Raw genomic sequence first — 13,749 nt, 5'->3', positions numbered from 1 at the left:
ACCTACAGGAAGAATGAATGAGCTGACGCCCCTGAAGACCTCTATGCCGGGCCAGGTATCCCATAGCCACCAGCACAGGCAACTTGTTCTTCTATTTCACCTAAAATGGCTCTGCTGGGATGAAGGGAAAGGGCTGTAGGCTGAAGACAGAAGGACAAGGCATCCACAGTCTTTGCTGTCCTTCTGCACTCACAAACTATCTGAACAGAGGAGGCCCACCTAGCCTGACTCCCAAGGCTTGGGTCCGAGGCTTGCAGTGAGCGATGGCCATGGCACCCTCCCACTCCCCAGCCCCCTGCCCTGCTGTGGACTCCACGTCCTTCCCCTGGTGAAAACCTCCGGGGCTCCCTCTCCTCCTCACACGCACTGCTCTCCAGCCTGGCTGTGCCCCACACAGTAGTGCCCTGCACTTGGAACACCCCAGCCCTAGCCCCAGGTCCACACTCTCACCCCCATCATTCCCACCTTCACACTTGTGCACACGCAGCCCCTCCACCCAGCTTGGCCTCACTTGCCTCGCCCCTGCTTGCTCTATATTTCACCCATTCTTCAATAGGTGGATTCAAAACCACCTCCTCCAGGGAGCCTGCCCTGATCCTCCCATGCACAGCGAATTCTCCTAGGACTCTCTCTCTCTAAACCCCTGTCTGTCATTACACATCAACTATTTTTGCATGTCACCTCAAACTTTGGCGGCTGTGAGGTGGAAATTTTGCACAAGGGAGATTTGGGGAAAAAAAAAAAATTATTGCCTCTGAAATATTTAAAGAACCCAGCTAAGAAATTAAGAAATCTTTCATTAACCCACTCAAACTTCACAACTTGGTATTACATGTCTAATTTAATGTTTACAAAAATTTTCATGTCATTTGAAAACAGTCTGCAAGCAAGTATGTTTCTTGTTGGGCAAACATTTGCTGGCATACCCAAGGATTGCCAAGAACCGAAAGTCGGCGGTAAAATAAATGAACTGCTTGTTGCCAAACAATTTCGGAAGTGAAATTATTAATATTATTAAAATGTTTTTGTGATTTTTTTCCAACTCTGCTTTCCATCTGACCTGACCTTCTCTCCCAATCATCCCCCATCATCCTTCCATTCCCCTTTCCCGCATCAAAAACACTTCAATATTTTCACCCTGACACACCAGCTCAAACTCAAGACTCCTTCACCCCCTGGAATGCCCTCTCCTCTTTTCTGTCCGAATCTGACCCTTCTTCAGATCTGAGCCCAAGCTCCACCTCCCCCAAGTTGCTCCGCCCAGCTCCAACCCAGGAGAATCCGCCTGCTCTGGAGCAGCTGTAATTCAACACTCTGGGCCAGCTCATCTGCAAAACAGAAGGGCTGCAGTAGAACAGAGGTCTCAAAACTCACGGCCCTTGGGCCAAGTCTGGCTTGTATATTCGTATTTTTGTCTCAACATTTAAAAATCAATAGGTTTCATGTAACAATCTACATTTACAGCCTCTCATGAAAAAAATGGACAGTCCTGGACTTCTCACATGGCGACACAAGGCTGAAACCGAATAGTGTCCATCCTTTAGACGGGCTGCCTGCTCCTGTCACTGGTCACTGCACCACATGCACTGTTGGCTTAGCCCTGGCAGCACCTGAGTTTGCAGTCCTCTTACTGGAGCAGGGCCCTGAGGCTTCCTTCAATCTCAGAATCCCTTCTTGAAACAGCCCTTCAGGCAGAATCTCCTAGTCTGGTTGAAGTGAGGGGCCCCCTGCCCGCTTATCCCCATCCTCACTCCTAGAAGAGACCCCTCGCCCAAGATACATTCTCTGGACACTTAAATTCTTTGAAGCACAATTTGAAAAACTCAGCATCACCTGTGGCCAGGTTGTAACCATGCCAGGTTCTGGGCCCCATCCGAGATCTACTAAATTGGCATCTGGAAGGAGAAACCTCCTAACCCCCCAAATCAACCCCCCATCTCAGTAAAAGAAAACACCTTCACCCATCCATTCAATTCAACAGCTCCCCACATCCAGTCCAACAAATCCTGCCAAAATAGATCCATAATCTGGCCTCTTCTCCCATCTCTGCTGCCACCACCGTCCTCTCTCCCTGGAATACAACAGTCACCTCCTTGCTGGTCTCCCTGCTCCCACAGTGGGATCCTTGCCTCCTACAGTTCATTCTCCCCATTTCCAGCCAGAGGGATCCCTTTAGACCAATGGTTCCCAGCGGGGGACCATTCTGCACCCCGGGCACATTTAGCAATGTCTGGAGATATTCTTAGTTGTCAAGCCGGGTTGGGGGAGGGGGTACAACTGGCATTTAGTAGGTAGAGGCCAGAGATGCTGCTCAACACAGTCCACCACCCAAGACAGCCCCCCACAGCAATCATCCATCCCCAAATGTTCATGATGCCGAGGCTGTAGAACCCCGTGTTAGAACCTGCATCGGACCATTTTCCTCCTGTGCTCAGAGCCCTTAATGGTCCCACCTCACTTGCAATAATATCTAAACTCCTCCTCTTCCTACAGCCCACACGGCCTGAAGGATCTGCTGGCTTCTCCAACCTCATCTCCCCTACTCTCCCCCTTGTGGCCTCATCCGAATTGCTCTCCTTGTCCTTCCCCAACAATGCAAGCTTATTCCTACCTCAGGGCCTTTGCATCTGCTATTCTCACCACCTGGAACTCTGTCCCAGACATCTGCATGGCCAGAGCCTTTATTTTCCTCAGGCCTCATGTCCCTTCCTTGACTGCCCATAACATACAGCAGTCCCAACGTTCCACAACCCCCTTCCCCAATGGTCTCATTGCTGGACATACTCCATCTTTCACTTATTTGCTGTTTCTTTACTGTCTTCTCATGCTGAAACACAAGTACCATGGAGACAGGGCATTAGTTATTTTTGTTTGCTGTTGTCCCCCCAATGCTTGGCACATAATAGATACTCAGTAAAGAGTTACCGAATGAGTGCATGACTTGGTTTACCAAGACTCCTGTGCATTCGAGTTTTACAATTGCAGGGGTTTAGTCCACTGAGATTCGGTGACGCCTTTGTCTGGGAGGGAACAATTCTGCAGTTCCAGGACTCCACGATCTAACACATCCACAGAGCTTCCATGCCAGGCCTAGAACATTGCCCAAGGGGCTCACCCAGGACCTGGCTTGGAGAGGGAAAGACCAGGAGGGCAAGAGAGAAGGGGAGGCAGTCGCTGTGCTCCTCAAAGAAGGAGAGATGCCCCTGAAGGGGTGGAGAGAGTTGGCTCTCGAGACCGCAGGCTGCAGCTCAGAAAATAAAGGTGGACAATCTGGCCCAGGAAAAAGCCACATAAAGTGAGTTATTCACCAAGAAGCAGAGCCGAAACTTTTAAAATAAAGAACATACTTACAGTGATTTGACTAGGACACTGTCCTGAAAAGTGGGGGGAAAAATTGAGAAAATAAGTTGATTTTCCCTCTGACCTAACACAATTATCATATCACTGCTGTGGTATACTCAAAGTGTTAGAAGGAACACACTGACGTGAGTGTGGATATACTTAAATAGATTTAAACAAAATTGCGTGACAGCACAATGCAATGCCCTTTCCATTGCGCTTGACCTTCCCAACATGATCACGAAAGGGTCATTTCTGCAAAGTGATTCATTCTGCACTGTGGCCACCCCTGGGCCTTGGTCACTGCCTCCAGAACTGCCTCGTTGCAGCCTCTGTTAAAGTAGCTGGGCTGCAGCCCCACCCACCCCAGAATGGACTACAGAGCAATCGTCACCTCCCCCCCCCAACATCTCCAACTTCTGATTCATAAATCTGGCATGGACGCATCTGATTGGTGGGCCCTGGTCACATGACCATGCCCAAGCCTCCAAGGAGCAGCCCTCAGCCCCCAGCTGGGATCCTGCCTTCCTCCCCAGCCCCCACTCCTCAGCACGTTCCACATCCCAGGAGTGGCCAGCCTTGCATCTTTGGTTTTTAAATGACTGAAGAATTGTTGTGCCCCATTTTAGAAACAAATAGCAAAACAGGCAAAATATGCGTTATGATTTTTAACTATGGTGCTAATTTTCCCATTACAAAAGTGGTCTCAAACAAGGTGAACACTCCTCGAAGAGACAACATAAAAACACAAGTAGGTTGGGTATCTTCTATTAAGTGTCAGGCACTGGGAAGACCAAGGTGGACAAGGCTGATGGCTCCCTCCTGAGTTCAGAGTCCGTGGGAGAAATGACTGAGAAGGCGACCCCTAACTGTGGTGATAGGGACGCCCAGGGGGATCTGGGAGAACAGGAGACATTGGTGTTTGAAGAATGACAAGCGTGACTGAGGTGAGGAGTTGGAGAAGGAGAGTTCCAGAACTGCTCAGGCAAAGGTGTGGAGGGAAGGAGAACGTGGCAGCCGCAGCTGGAGTATGGGCAGAGGCAGCTCTTCTAGAACCTTCTAAACCAGAGGTGGCCACATATATCCACAGAGTTGGGTTTTGTTTATTTGTTTTTAATTTGATTCGTTGGCCAACATTTAAAAATCAGGACTTTTCACATGCAACCTCAGATTTCTGGCTTCTCTTAATAAATGGAAAGATCTGGGCCACATGCCGGCTAAGAGGCAGCTGTCTGCTGAGAGGCGCCTGTTCCCTCCAGTTCACCAAAGTCACCACCCAGCCCACCTCATCATCATGTCACCTCCTGGCGCTAAGGTGTCTGAGCTTTGGACTCCCTGTTCTAAAGCATGCCAAGGAGGACGTGGGGGAATCAGGCTCAAAGAGCATGAGTAATGCTCCCAAGGTGACACAGCAACAGGGCTACGGGGACATCGAGTCCCTCCCCAGAAGCTCCACAGACCCCACCTCAGTCTGCAGGAGCTGCTGACCCGGGCCCTGAGCCCCAGGGGACCAAGAGGCTGGGCCAGGGAAGGCCCCGTCCTGTTTAGGTTTTGTGGTCTCGTGAGTAACCAAGTGGAAAAAAACAAGCTTGAAAAGATAACAATTACAACGAAATTAAATCAAATCAGGCCCGTGACTCATTTATGGAGCCGTAAAAACAGAAAACAAAAACAAGCTGGTTCTGGAGAAGTGAGGCCAGGATGAGGAGGAAAGTAGTTGGTGGGGGTGAGGGGGGAAGCAGCGGCTACAGCTGCCCAGGACTGTAAATTACCCCGACAAGGAGGCGGCCATGCCAGCCCTGCAGTGGCCGGGGCCTGGGGGCGTTTGGAGCCATGGAGGCCCAGGCTCCAGTGGGAAGAATGGCTGGGTTTGTCTTCCCATGAACTGGGTACCATTGGCATGCCATTCTACGAACAAGGAAACAAGGAAACTGAGGTTCAGAGGGACCCAGTGATGAGCCTCAGGTCGCATAGCCAGGAAAGGGGAGGACTGAGATTCAAACCTGGCTCCAGGTAACAGGGTTCAGGCCTGTTCCCATGTGTGCAATAACGAGGTCATATCAGGCCATGTGCAAGGAAGGCCCCAGGAACTCAGTGGGTCTGGCCCAGAAGAGCTTCCAAGCGCTGCTCTGCCACTTCCCAGAAGCCTCTGCCCCCACCCCTGGGAGGTGTAAGAGGAGCTGGAGGCAGAGCCTGAGGGAGTCCTCCCCACAGCCCCACCATTCCTTAAGAGGTCATCCTGACCCAGGGACTAGGCTGCACGGGAAGCCGGGAGCTGGACAGGGAGCTGGCTGGCAGAGAAGGCAGGGGCACTGGTCTGGTGGGGGTCAGAGGGGACCAGGGGTGAAGGGGTGCTAGAAAGTGCTGCCTAAAAGAACACCATTACCTACATTGGGTAGCGAGTGCTCACTAAGGGCAGGGCACAGTGCTAAGTGCTTTCCATTCATTCATGCATTTACTCATCGAATCGTTCATTCTACAACTCTTTATGGAGCACGTTCTCATACCAGGTGCCTTCGTTGGGGGCTGGGGACATAGCAAGGACCAAGAGAGACAAAAATGGAGCTGCCACCCTCTAGGGGGTAGACAGACAAGTAAACAAAACCCATGATGCAGAGCTGTGGAGACAAATTAAGCAAGGAGAAAGTATCGGGGGTCAGGATGGCCACACTGAGCACCCAAAGGAGGTGTGAGAGCAAGCGAGCTTTGGGAAAGTTGTTCCAGGCAGGGGGAACAGCACATACAAAGGCCCTGAGTGGGATGTGCCTGGAGTGTTTAAGGAACAGCCACAGGTCCAGTACGGCAGGGGTAGAGTAAATCCTTCCAACAGCCAGAACTGTTATTATCTCTTCTTACAGAAGAGGAAATTGAAGCTCAGAGAGAGGAAGTGACTTGCCCAGAGTCACACAGCTGGGAAATGGCAGTGCAGAGAGCACAGCACAAGTCAGGCTGTGCAGGGGTGTGTCCATGCTGACTGCGGCCCTGTGTGTGCAAGGAGGCAGCATGGCCCAAGGGTGGCTCCCAGAGAGCATGTGTCACCAGCCTTGGTCAAGCCGTGGGTGGTGTGATTGTGCAACCTACACCAGAGCCCTGCAGGGAGCTGGGGCAGAGACCCCGCTGGGACCTGACACAGCCCTAGCCCAACTCCAGGCTCAGCCCTACCCTGGTCCTGCCTCCCAGTCCCTGTGGGAGATGGGGTTCACCAGTAGCCAAGAATCCTGGGAGTTCCTTCAAACCGAGGTGTGAGTGACTGCTGGCAGTCCCATCCCTGGGTTGACCTCATTTTAGCCAGGTCACAGGAGCGGTTTTATAGCCTCAGTTTCCCCATCTTTCAATAATGGGTCCACTTAGGTGGTCTCCAACAGCAGTTGGAGATTTTTGGGTTCAAAGAGAGACATAGCTTCCTGAGGTCACATAGCCAGTAGGTGGCAGAGCCAAGGTGACCACTGCCTGCTCACTCCTGCCTGGACAATGCTTTACCTTGAAACTCAGCTGACTTGGCCAGGGTGAAGCTCGCCCTGCACTGCTGTCCTCTGCAACCTCCCCCTCATTCACCGCCCTGCAGCCTTCTCTCTGTTCCTACTTCCAGGCCTCTGCACAAGCGGTCTGCTCTCCTGTTAGTACCTTTCCCCTGTGCCATTTCCTCCCCCTATAATGGAAAAATAAAGGAGGGCCAGGGGTATAGAGAGAGACAGCAGAGAGGAGCAGGGCTGTGTAAGCTGGGGGGAAGGGTGAGAGAAGGTGGCTCTCAGGGGTGAGATCAGAGCAGAAACCTGAAGGAGGCAAGGGAGGGAGTCTGTGAATACGTAGCGGGTGAGGCTCCAGGCAAAGGGAACAGCATGTGCAAAGGCCCTGGGGTGGGAAGATCCATGGCTTACTTGAGGCGGAGAGTGGAGGGAGACACGGTCATCAGAGAGGTGGAGGGTTTGTAGGGGATGCGGGGATCACACAGGGCTTCGTGGGCCACAGGGGACCTTTACCTTTACTCTGAGAGAGGTGGGAGCCTCAGGAGGGGCCTGAGCAGGGAAGGGACATGGTGTGACTTAGGTTCTAAGCGGATCCATCTGACTGTGTGGGGGGAACATATTGTAAGAGTCCGAGGGAGGAAACAGGGAAGTGGAGAGGAGGTGACCGCAATAGTCCAGGCAGATGACTCTGGTGGCCGGGCCCAGGGATGAGGGCCGAGGAGGTGGGAAGACACAGGTGGATTCTGGATGCACTTTGAAGGTGGAGTCGACAGGAAGTGGGGAGCGAACGCATGGCGGGTGAGTGAGAACTAGGAATCGAGGATGACTTCCAGATCTGGGGATCACGTGGAGGAGCCATCAGCCGAAACAGGGATGGATCAGGAGCTGGGGCATGGTGTGCTGAGTTTGAGGCTCCTGTTGGTCACCCAGTGGTGATGGGAGTGGTGGAGACCCGTGTTGGAGAGAGACATTTGGAAGTCACCAGCATTTCGACGAGGACAAGAACTGTTATCTGTATGAAACAGGGATGGATCAGGAGCTGGGGCATGGTGTGCTGAGTTTGAGGCTCCTGTTGGTCACCCAGTGGTGATGGGAGTGGTGGAGACCCATGTTGGAGAGAGACATTTGGAAGTCACCAGCATTTCGACGAGGACAAGAACTGTTATCTGTAGCACCTTCGTCTCCCACCTCCCCCTCACCCTAACACCAGGCCTGGCCTTGCGGGGGAGCTCAGGGGTATCCAGGGGACCCTGGAAGGAACCCGTGACCATGCGTATCAAACACCCCCCATGGCTAAAGCCATGCCAAGCGCAACTTCTCCTTGACACATTTCATTCTCACAAAACCCTGAAGGGGTAGAGACCACCACAGTCCCATCTTACAGAGCCAAGAGGTGACATGACTTGCCCAGGGTGTCACCCAGCAGTCAGGGTGATTAACTAGTGAATTCATTAACTTTGGAAGGCTGCCCTAATGCAGGGACAGCAGGCCATGGGCGAGGCTGGCAGGGGAAAGGCGCCTCCATTCTCAGCAGCTCCTGATCGGGGTGCCGGGCCAGGATCCTGAGTCTCCAATGTCACCTCCTCCAGGCAGCAGGAAGGATTGCCTCTGGGTGATTCTGAGACAACTGGAAAAGGGCCGAGAGCAAACCTGGAGTTCCTCGTGGCCAGCAGGAGGGACTTGGGACAGGGGAGAAAACCCTGGGGCAGACTCGAGGGGCAATGAGATCCCTCCTCCCACTTCCATGGAGCAGCAGAAAGCCCCTCCCTTGGCCACAGTCCTTCCCACCGATGCCTCGTGCTCAGCCATTCAGCCGGCCATGGGTCTCTTGCCATGACCTGGATGGAGGCTGCAAAAAAGCTAAGGCTCACAGCATGGATGTGACGCCCAGTCCTTGCTCAGCAACTGCTTATTAAGCACCTACTATATGGCAGACCTCTCACCAAAGTCGCCAGCAAGGGAGGGGCTGTGGCAAGACTCAAACTGACCCTCCAACAGGATTCTTTCCACTGACCTGACCTGCCCCTCAAGTAGCATTCTTTCCACTGTGGGCTCCAACTGTCCACTTGTCATTCAGGCTGGATGGGGCAGGACAAGAGCTAGGGGTCCCTAGGGGCAAGGAAGGAGGAATAAGACCTCGATACTACTAGGGCACTTCAGAAAGTTCATAGGGAAACTAGAATTAAAAGATAATATGAATCCTTCCATGAACGTTTGGAAGTACCCACATATTTATCAAGACCCAACCTTATGACAGATGCTAAGACCTCAGTTTCTCATCCATAAAGTCAGGGTTGTGATCCATCCTTCCTCCCAGGGTTGTAATGGGTTAATCCAGTGACTGGCAAACTTTGCTGTAAATGTCCAGAGAGTAAATATGTTCAGCTCTTCGGCCATATGGGCTCTTTCACAACTATTCAACACGGTAGTTGTAGGGTGAAGGCAGCTATAGACAATATGTAAATGAATGAGCATCTCTGTGCTAATAAAACTTTACTTACAAAAACAGGCTGTGGCCCAGATTTGGCCTAAAGGCTGCAGTTTGCTGACCCCTGAGTTAATGAATACAAAGCAAGGCACCAGGCACGGAAGTAGGTGCTTAATAATGTTTGGTGGACAAGTGAATGAAATGATTCCAAATCTCTGGGTTTCACTTTCTCCATCCGCCCAAAGAAATTATAATTATTTATCAAGTGCTTCCAGTGTTCCTCTGGGCTTCAGGAGGCCGAGCGCTGCTCGCACATCTTTCCTCTTCTTGACCCTGTGAAATAGGGCTCTCAATGGTCCCCTCACAGCAGCTGAGGCTAGGTGCCCAAGGCCACAGGGCTGGGATGTGGCAAGGCTGGGATTTGAACCCAGGCTTTCTGAGACCAGGCCTGGGTTCTCTAAACTGCCTGGGGACCCAAGGGTGTCTCTGAAGTGGGGAGGCTAAGACAGAAACTGAGGCCCATGTTGGGTCTGGCTGCAGGGTCTGGCTCCAGATCCTCAATTCAACCCCTGAGGTCAATTACCCAAGGGTGTCTCTGAAGTGGGGAGGCTAAGACGGAAACTGAGGTCCATGTTGGGTCTGGCTGCAGGGTCTGGCTCCAGATCCTCAATTCAACCCCTGAGGTCAATTCCTGAATTGACTCCAGCCCCAAGCCAGGGGTCTATGTCTGCACCTGCTCCTGTACAGTGGGTCAAATATACCAGGAAGAGAAAGACAGAGACAGAGACAGATACAGGGACACGGGGACACAGAAATAGGTAGAGATGGAGAGACACAAAGAGACAGAATTCAGGAGGGCTGCCTCATCTCCCATCCCTCTCTTGGGGGGCCCTGGGACCTCCCCACTCCCCCATTCCCAATGCCCACACTCACCATTACCACCAACTCCCTCCAGGGAAAGAATGATCCGTTCCCCACACAGTCCTGGGCTGGAATCCCAGCTTGGGTACTGACTGCTGTGTGACATTAGACAGGTGACTCTCCCTCTCTGGGCTCAGTCTTGCCATCTGTGAAATGAGAATGATGCCAGCCTGGGCAGTTTCACTGGCTGCCAGATGAGACAAGGCAGGGTCTGACACCAGCCAACCCCTGAGAGCCCTGGGCCCATCTCCCCCAGGAGTCACTATTCACATATTTGTTCTTTTAACAAACACATATTGAGTATCTGCTGTGTGCCAGGCATTGTGCTGGGTGCAGGAGATGCAGCAATGATCAAGGCAGACAAGTATCTGTCCTGCTGGAGCTGATATTCTAGAGGGGAGACAGACGAGCAGCCAACAAGCAAGTCAACACAGGATGCTCCAGGTGGAGGAAGGCAATGGCAGGCAATAGATCAGGTCAAGTGCGGGGAAGGATGTAGGGTGGCAGGTGGGGGGAATGCTCCTTCTGCAAGGGCCATGACAGTTTTTATATTTAAACCAGCTGATGATGAGGGAGGACTGTTATGAAGAGCTTCCTGAGTTCCCTGCTCTGGGCAGGGCACTCTCATCAATTGTGTCACACTGAATCTCCCCAGCAATCAAGGCAGGCAGCTACTCTCATTGTCCCCTTAACCCAGATGAGGAAAGTGAGACCCAGAGAGGTGAAGTGACTTGCCCAAGATCACACAGTTGCAAAGCAGCCGAGCCAGGATTCGAATGGGATATATAATCCAAGATAGGATGAGCCAATACCACTGCTGAAGACACCAGGAAAGGGGCTCAAATGGGGGACAATTAGTCAGGGAACAGAGCTTGTGACAGAGGCCTCAGCAGCCAACAGGTTAAGAACCTGGGAATCTAGATTCTTGGGCCCAAGATAGGGTGACAGCCACACCCAGGCTCAGCCTCTGGCCCGCGCAGCCTGCTGGGAACACAGTCCCCAGGACTAGGAAGCTCAAAATAGAAAGCGTGGAACCTGGGTCAGAACCTGGAATGCCCCAGGCAGGCAGACCAGGACTCCTGGAAGGGCCCGAGGCCAGCGGGACAAAGCACTGCCTGCCCTGGGGCTGGTGGGGTGGGAGAGTCTTCAGGATCCAAGTGACGTGGAACCTGGGTCAGAGCCTGGAATGCCCCAGGCAGGCAGACCAGGACTCCTGGAAGGGCCCGAGGCCGGCGGGACAAAGCACTGCCTGCCCTGGGGCTGGTGGGGTGGGAGAGTCTTCAGGATCCAAGTGTCAGAGCCTCAGTCCCATCTTTGTTATTCTCCTGATCTGACAAACCCAGGCTCCTTTTCTGGCTTAATCTTGGACTAACTGTGTGGCCTTTGGCTTGTCACCAACCCCAAGGACCTCAGTGTACTTATCTGCTATCAACTCATTGAGTTATTCATTTGGTCATTCAACAAATGTTTGCTGAGCACTTACTATGTGCCAGGCACAGGGGACACAACAGAGAACTAAACAGACAAAAATTCCTGTCCTCGTGGGTAAGTAAAACCCACAGTGCATCAAACGGTGCTGAGTGCTCAGGGGAAATAAAGCAGTGAAGGGAACATGGAGCACTGGGGAAGGAGGAGGGTAATAATTTCAAAGTGGGGAGGTCAGGCAGGACTTCACATATAGGTAACACTTAGCAGAGACCCTGAGAAGGTGAGGGAAGGAGCCCTGTGGGCACCTGGGAGAAGAGCATTCCAGGAAGAAGGAACAGCCTGTGCAAAGGCCCTGGGGCAGCATGAGCTTGGGCTGTTTCAGGAACTAGGAGGAGGCCAGTGTGGCAGGAAGGGGGTGGGGTGATGGGGAGAGGAAGTAGATGGAGGCCAGAGAGGGGGGCCTTGTGAGCCAGGGGAAGAATGTGAGGATTTACTCCAGAGCAAGGGAGATCCCTTAGAGAGGACTTTGCAGGGGAGTGATGTGGGCTGCTCCACAGTTTCAAAGGCTCCCTCAGACTAAGTGTGGAGAGGGGATTTCTGGAGGACCGGGGAGGAGGCTTCTGCAGCAACAGGGATGAGCCAGGATGGCGGCAGTGGAGGCAGAAGGCAAGGCTCAGGGTCTGTTTGGATGAGTTGCTGACAAGACCCACAGAGGCAGAGTAGGGAGGGGCCCCCTCCCGGGCCTCAAGGATCCCAGCAGGATGTGGGTGGTCAGAAGCCTGACTAGTTTGTCCAGCCTGAAGTCTACGACCCCCCACCCCCACCCTACATGGGCCAGCCGCAGCCCCAGGGCTGGGAAATGTGCCTGGAATGTCAGCCATGAGGCCTGGCAGGACAGTGCTTGTGGGACCTGCTGGGGCCAGGCCAGCACCCTGGCCACAGCCCTGCCCACATGTGGAATCTCTAGGACCCACTGACCAGTGTACGTGGTCATTACAGGCCCTGGAGCAGAAGGGGACCACCTCCCACCTCCACTCCCATTTACCGAGTGCCCACCGTGTGCCCCATGTCATTCCATCCCATTGGCACCTCCCCCTGTGCCGCTGCAACCACCATGCCACCATCTTGCACATGAGGAAGCTGCTTGCCTACAGTCCCATGGCTTGAGCCAAGACCTACAGGGGCTGAGATTAGCACCCAGCACCCCAAATTTGGTTTGTCCTCTTTGTGGCCGCACAGGCAACAGACTGCTCGAGAGATCAGGGCGAGGCAGCAGAAAAAGCTCTGGACTGTGAGTCCGAGACCTCCAGGGCCTTCTCTGGGCCTCCGTCCCCTCATCTGTCAAAGAAGTATTCATTCATTCATTCGTTCATTCCTTCACAAGTGTTAACTGAGCACCTGCTCTGTACAGGCACTGTGCTGGGTGTACAGCAGTGAACAAAACAGACCAAAGTCCCCAGCTGGGTGATGGTGACATTCCAGTGGAAGGAGACAGACAAGAATCGGGATAAACAAGGAGGTTAATTTCTAGGAGAGGCTATAAGTCCTAGGAAGAAAACAAAACAGCCTGAGGTGACAGGAATGAGGGGCTGATCAGGAGGGCCTCTTTGAGGGGTGACTTTGGAGCTGAGGTCTGACTGCAGAGGAGGAGCCACCATGGGGAGAGCTGGGGGGACAGTGTTCTCTGTTCCAGAGGGGAGAGCAAGTGCAAAGGCCCTGAGGCAGCAGCATAACTGGCATGTTTGGGGGGGAGGGAGGAAAACAAATCCTGCAGAGCCTGCTGGGCCACTGTAAGAACTTTGGCTTCTGCTCTGAGTAAGATGGGAGCCATGGAGGGTTCTGAGCAGAGGAGGGACAGGATCTGACTTGGGTTCTAACAGAATCTACCTGGCTTAGGAGGGCAAGAGTGGAGGCAGGAAGACCAATAAGAAGGCGACTGCAGACCTCCCAGGTGGACCACAGCAGGGCAGTGGAGGTGGACCCTTGGACTTGGATGAGCTCCCTGGTGGACCAGCCATGGGGCAAGAGAGGGAAAGCCAGGTTTGGGGCCTGGGCAGCCAGGTAGCTGTGGTTGCCATTCCTGCAGCTGGGCAAGCCCGGGTTTGGGGGCGGGGAGAGGAGGGGTAGAAGAGCTCTCTGGACACAAGGCCCCACCCAGGGTAAAAG

General features: G+C 53.1%; 1 protein-coding gene across 1 annotated transcript; it reads right to left on the bottom strand.

The window, feature by feature from the left end:
• Positions 1-12,154: 12,154 nt before the first annotated feature.
• Positions 12,155-13,091, bottom strand: LINC01272 (long intergenic non-protein coding RNA 1272; the record flags this gene model as incomplete). Its single annotated transcript, XM_008571854.1, is given in 3 exon segments — positions 12,155-12,255; positions 12,993-13,004; positions 13,007-13,091. Coding segments are annotated over 3 exon segments (198 nt in total), but the record flags the coding sequence as incomplete, so codon positions are not given.
• Between the last annotated feature and the right edge of the window lie 658 nt (positions 13,092-13,749).

The sequence above is a fragment of the Galeopterus variegatus genome, unplaced genomic scaffold, assembly GCF_000696425.1.
Source record: "Galeopterus variegatus unplaced genomic scaffold, G_variegatus-3.0.2 Scaffold729, whole genome shotgun sequence".
NCBI lineage: Eukaryota > Metazoa > Chordata > Mammalia > Dermoptera > Cynocephalidae > Galeopterus > Galeopterus variegatus.
This window is presented reverse-complemented; position numbering and strand designations above follow the sequence as displayed.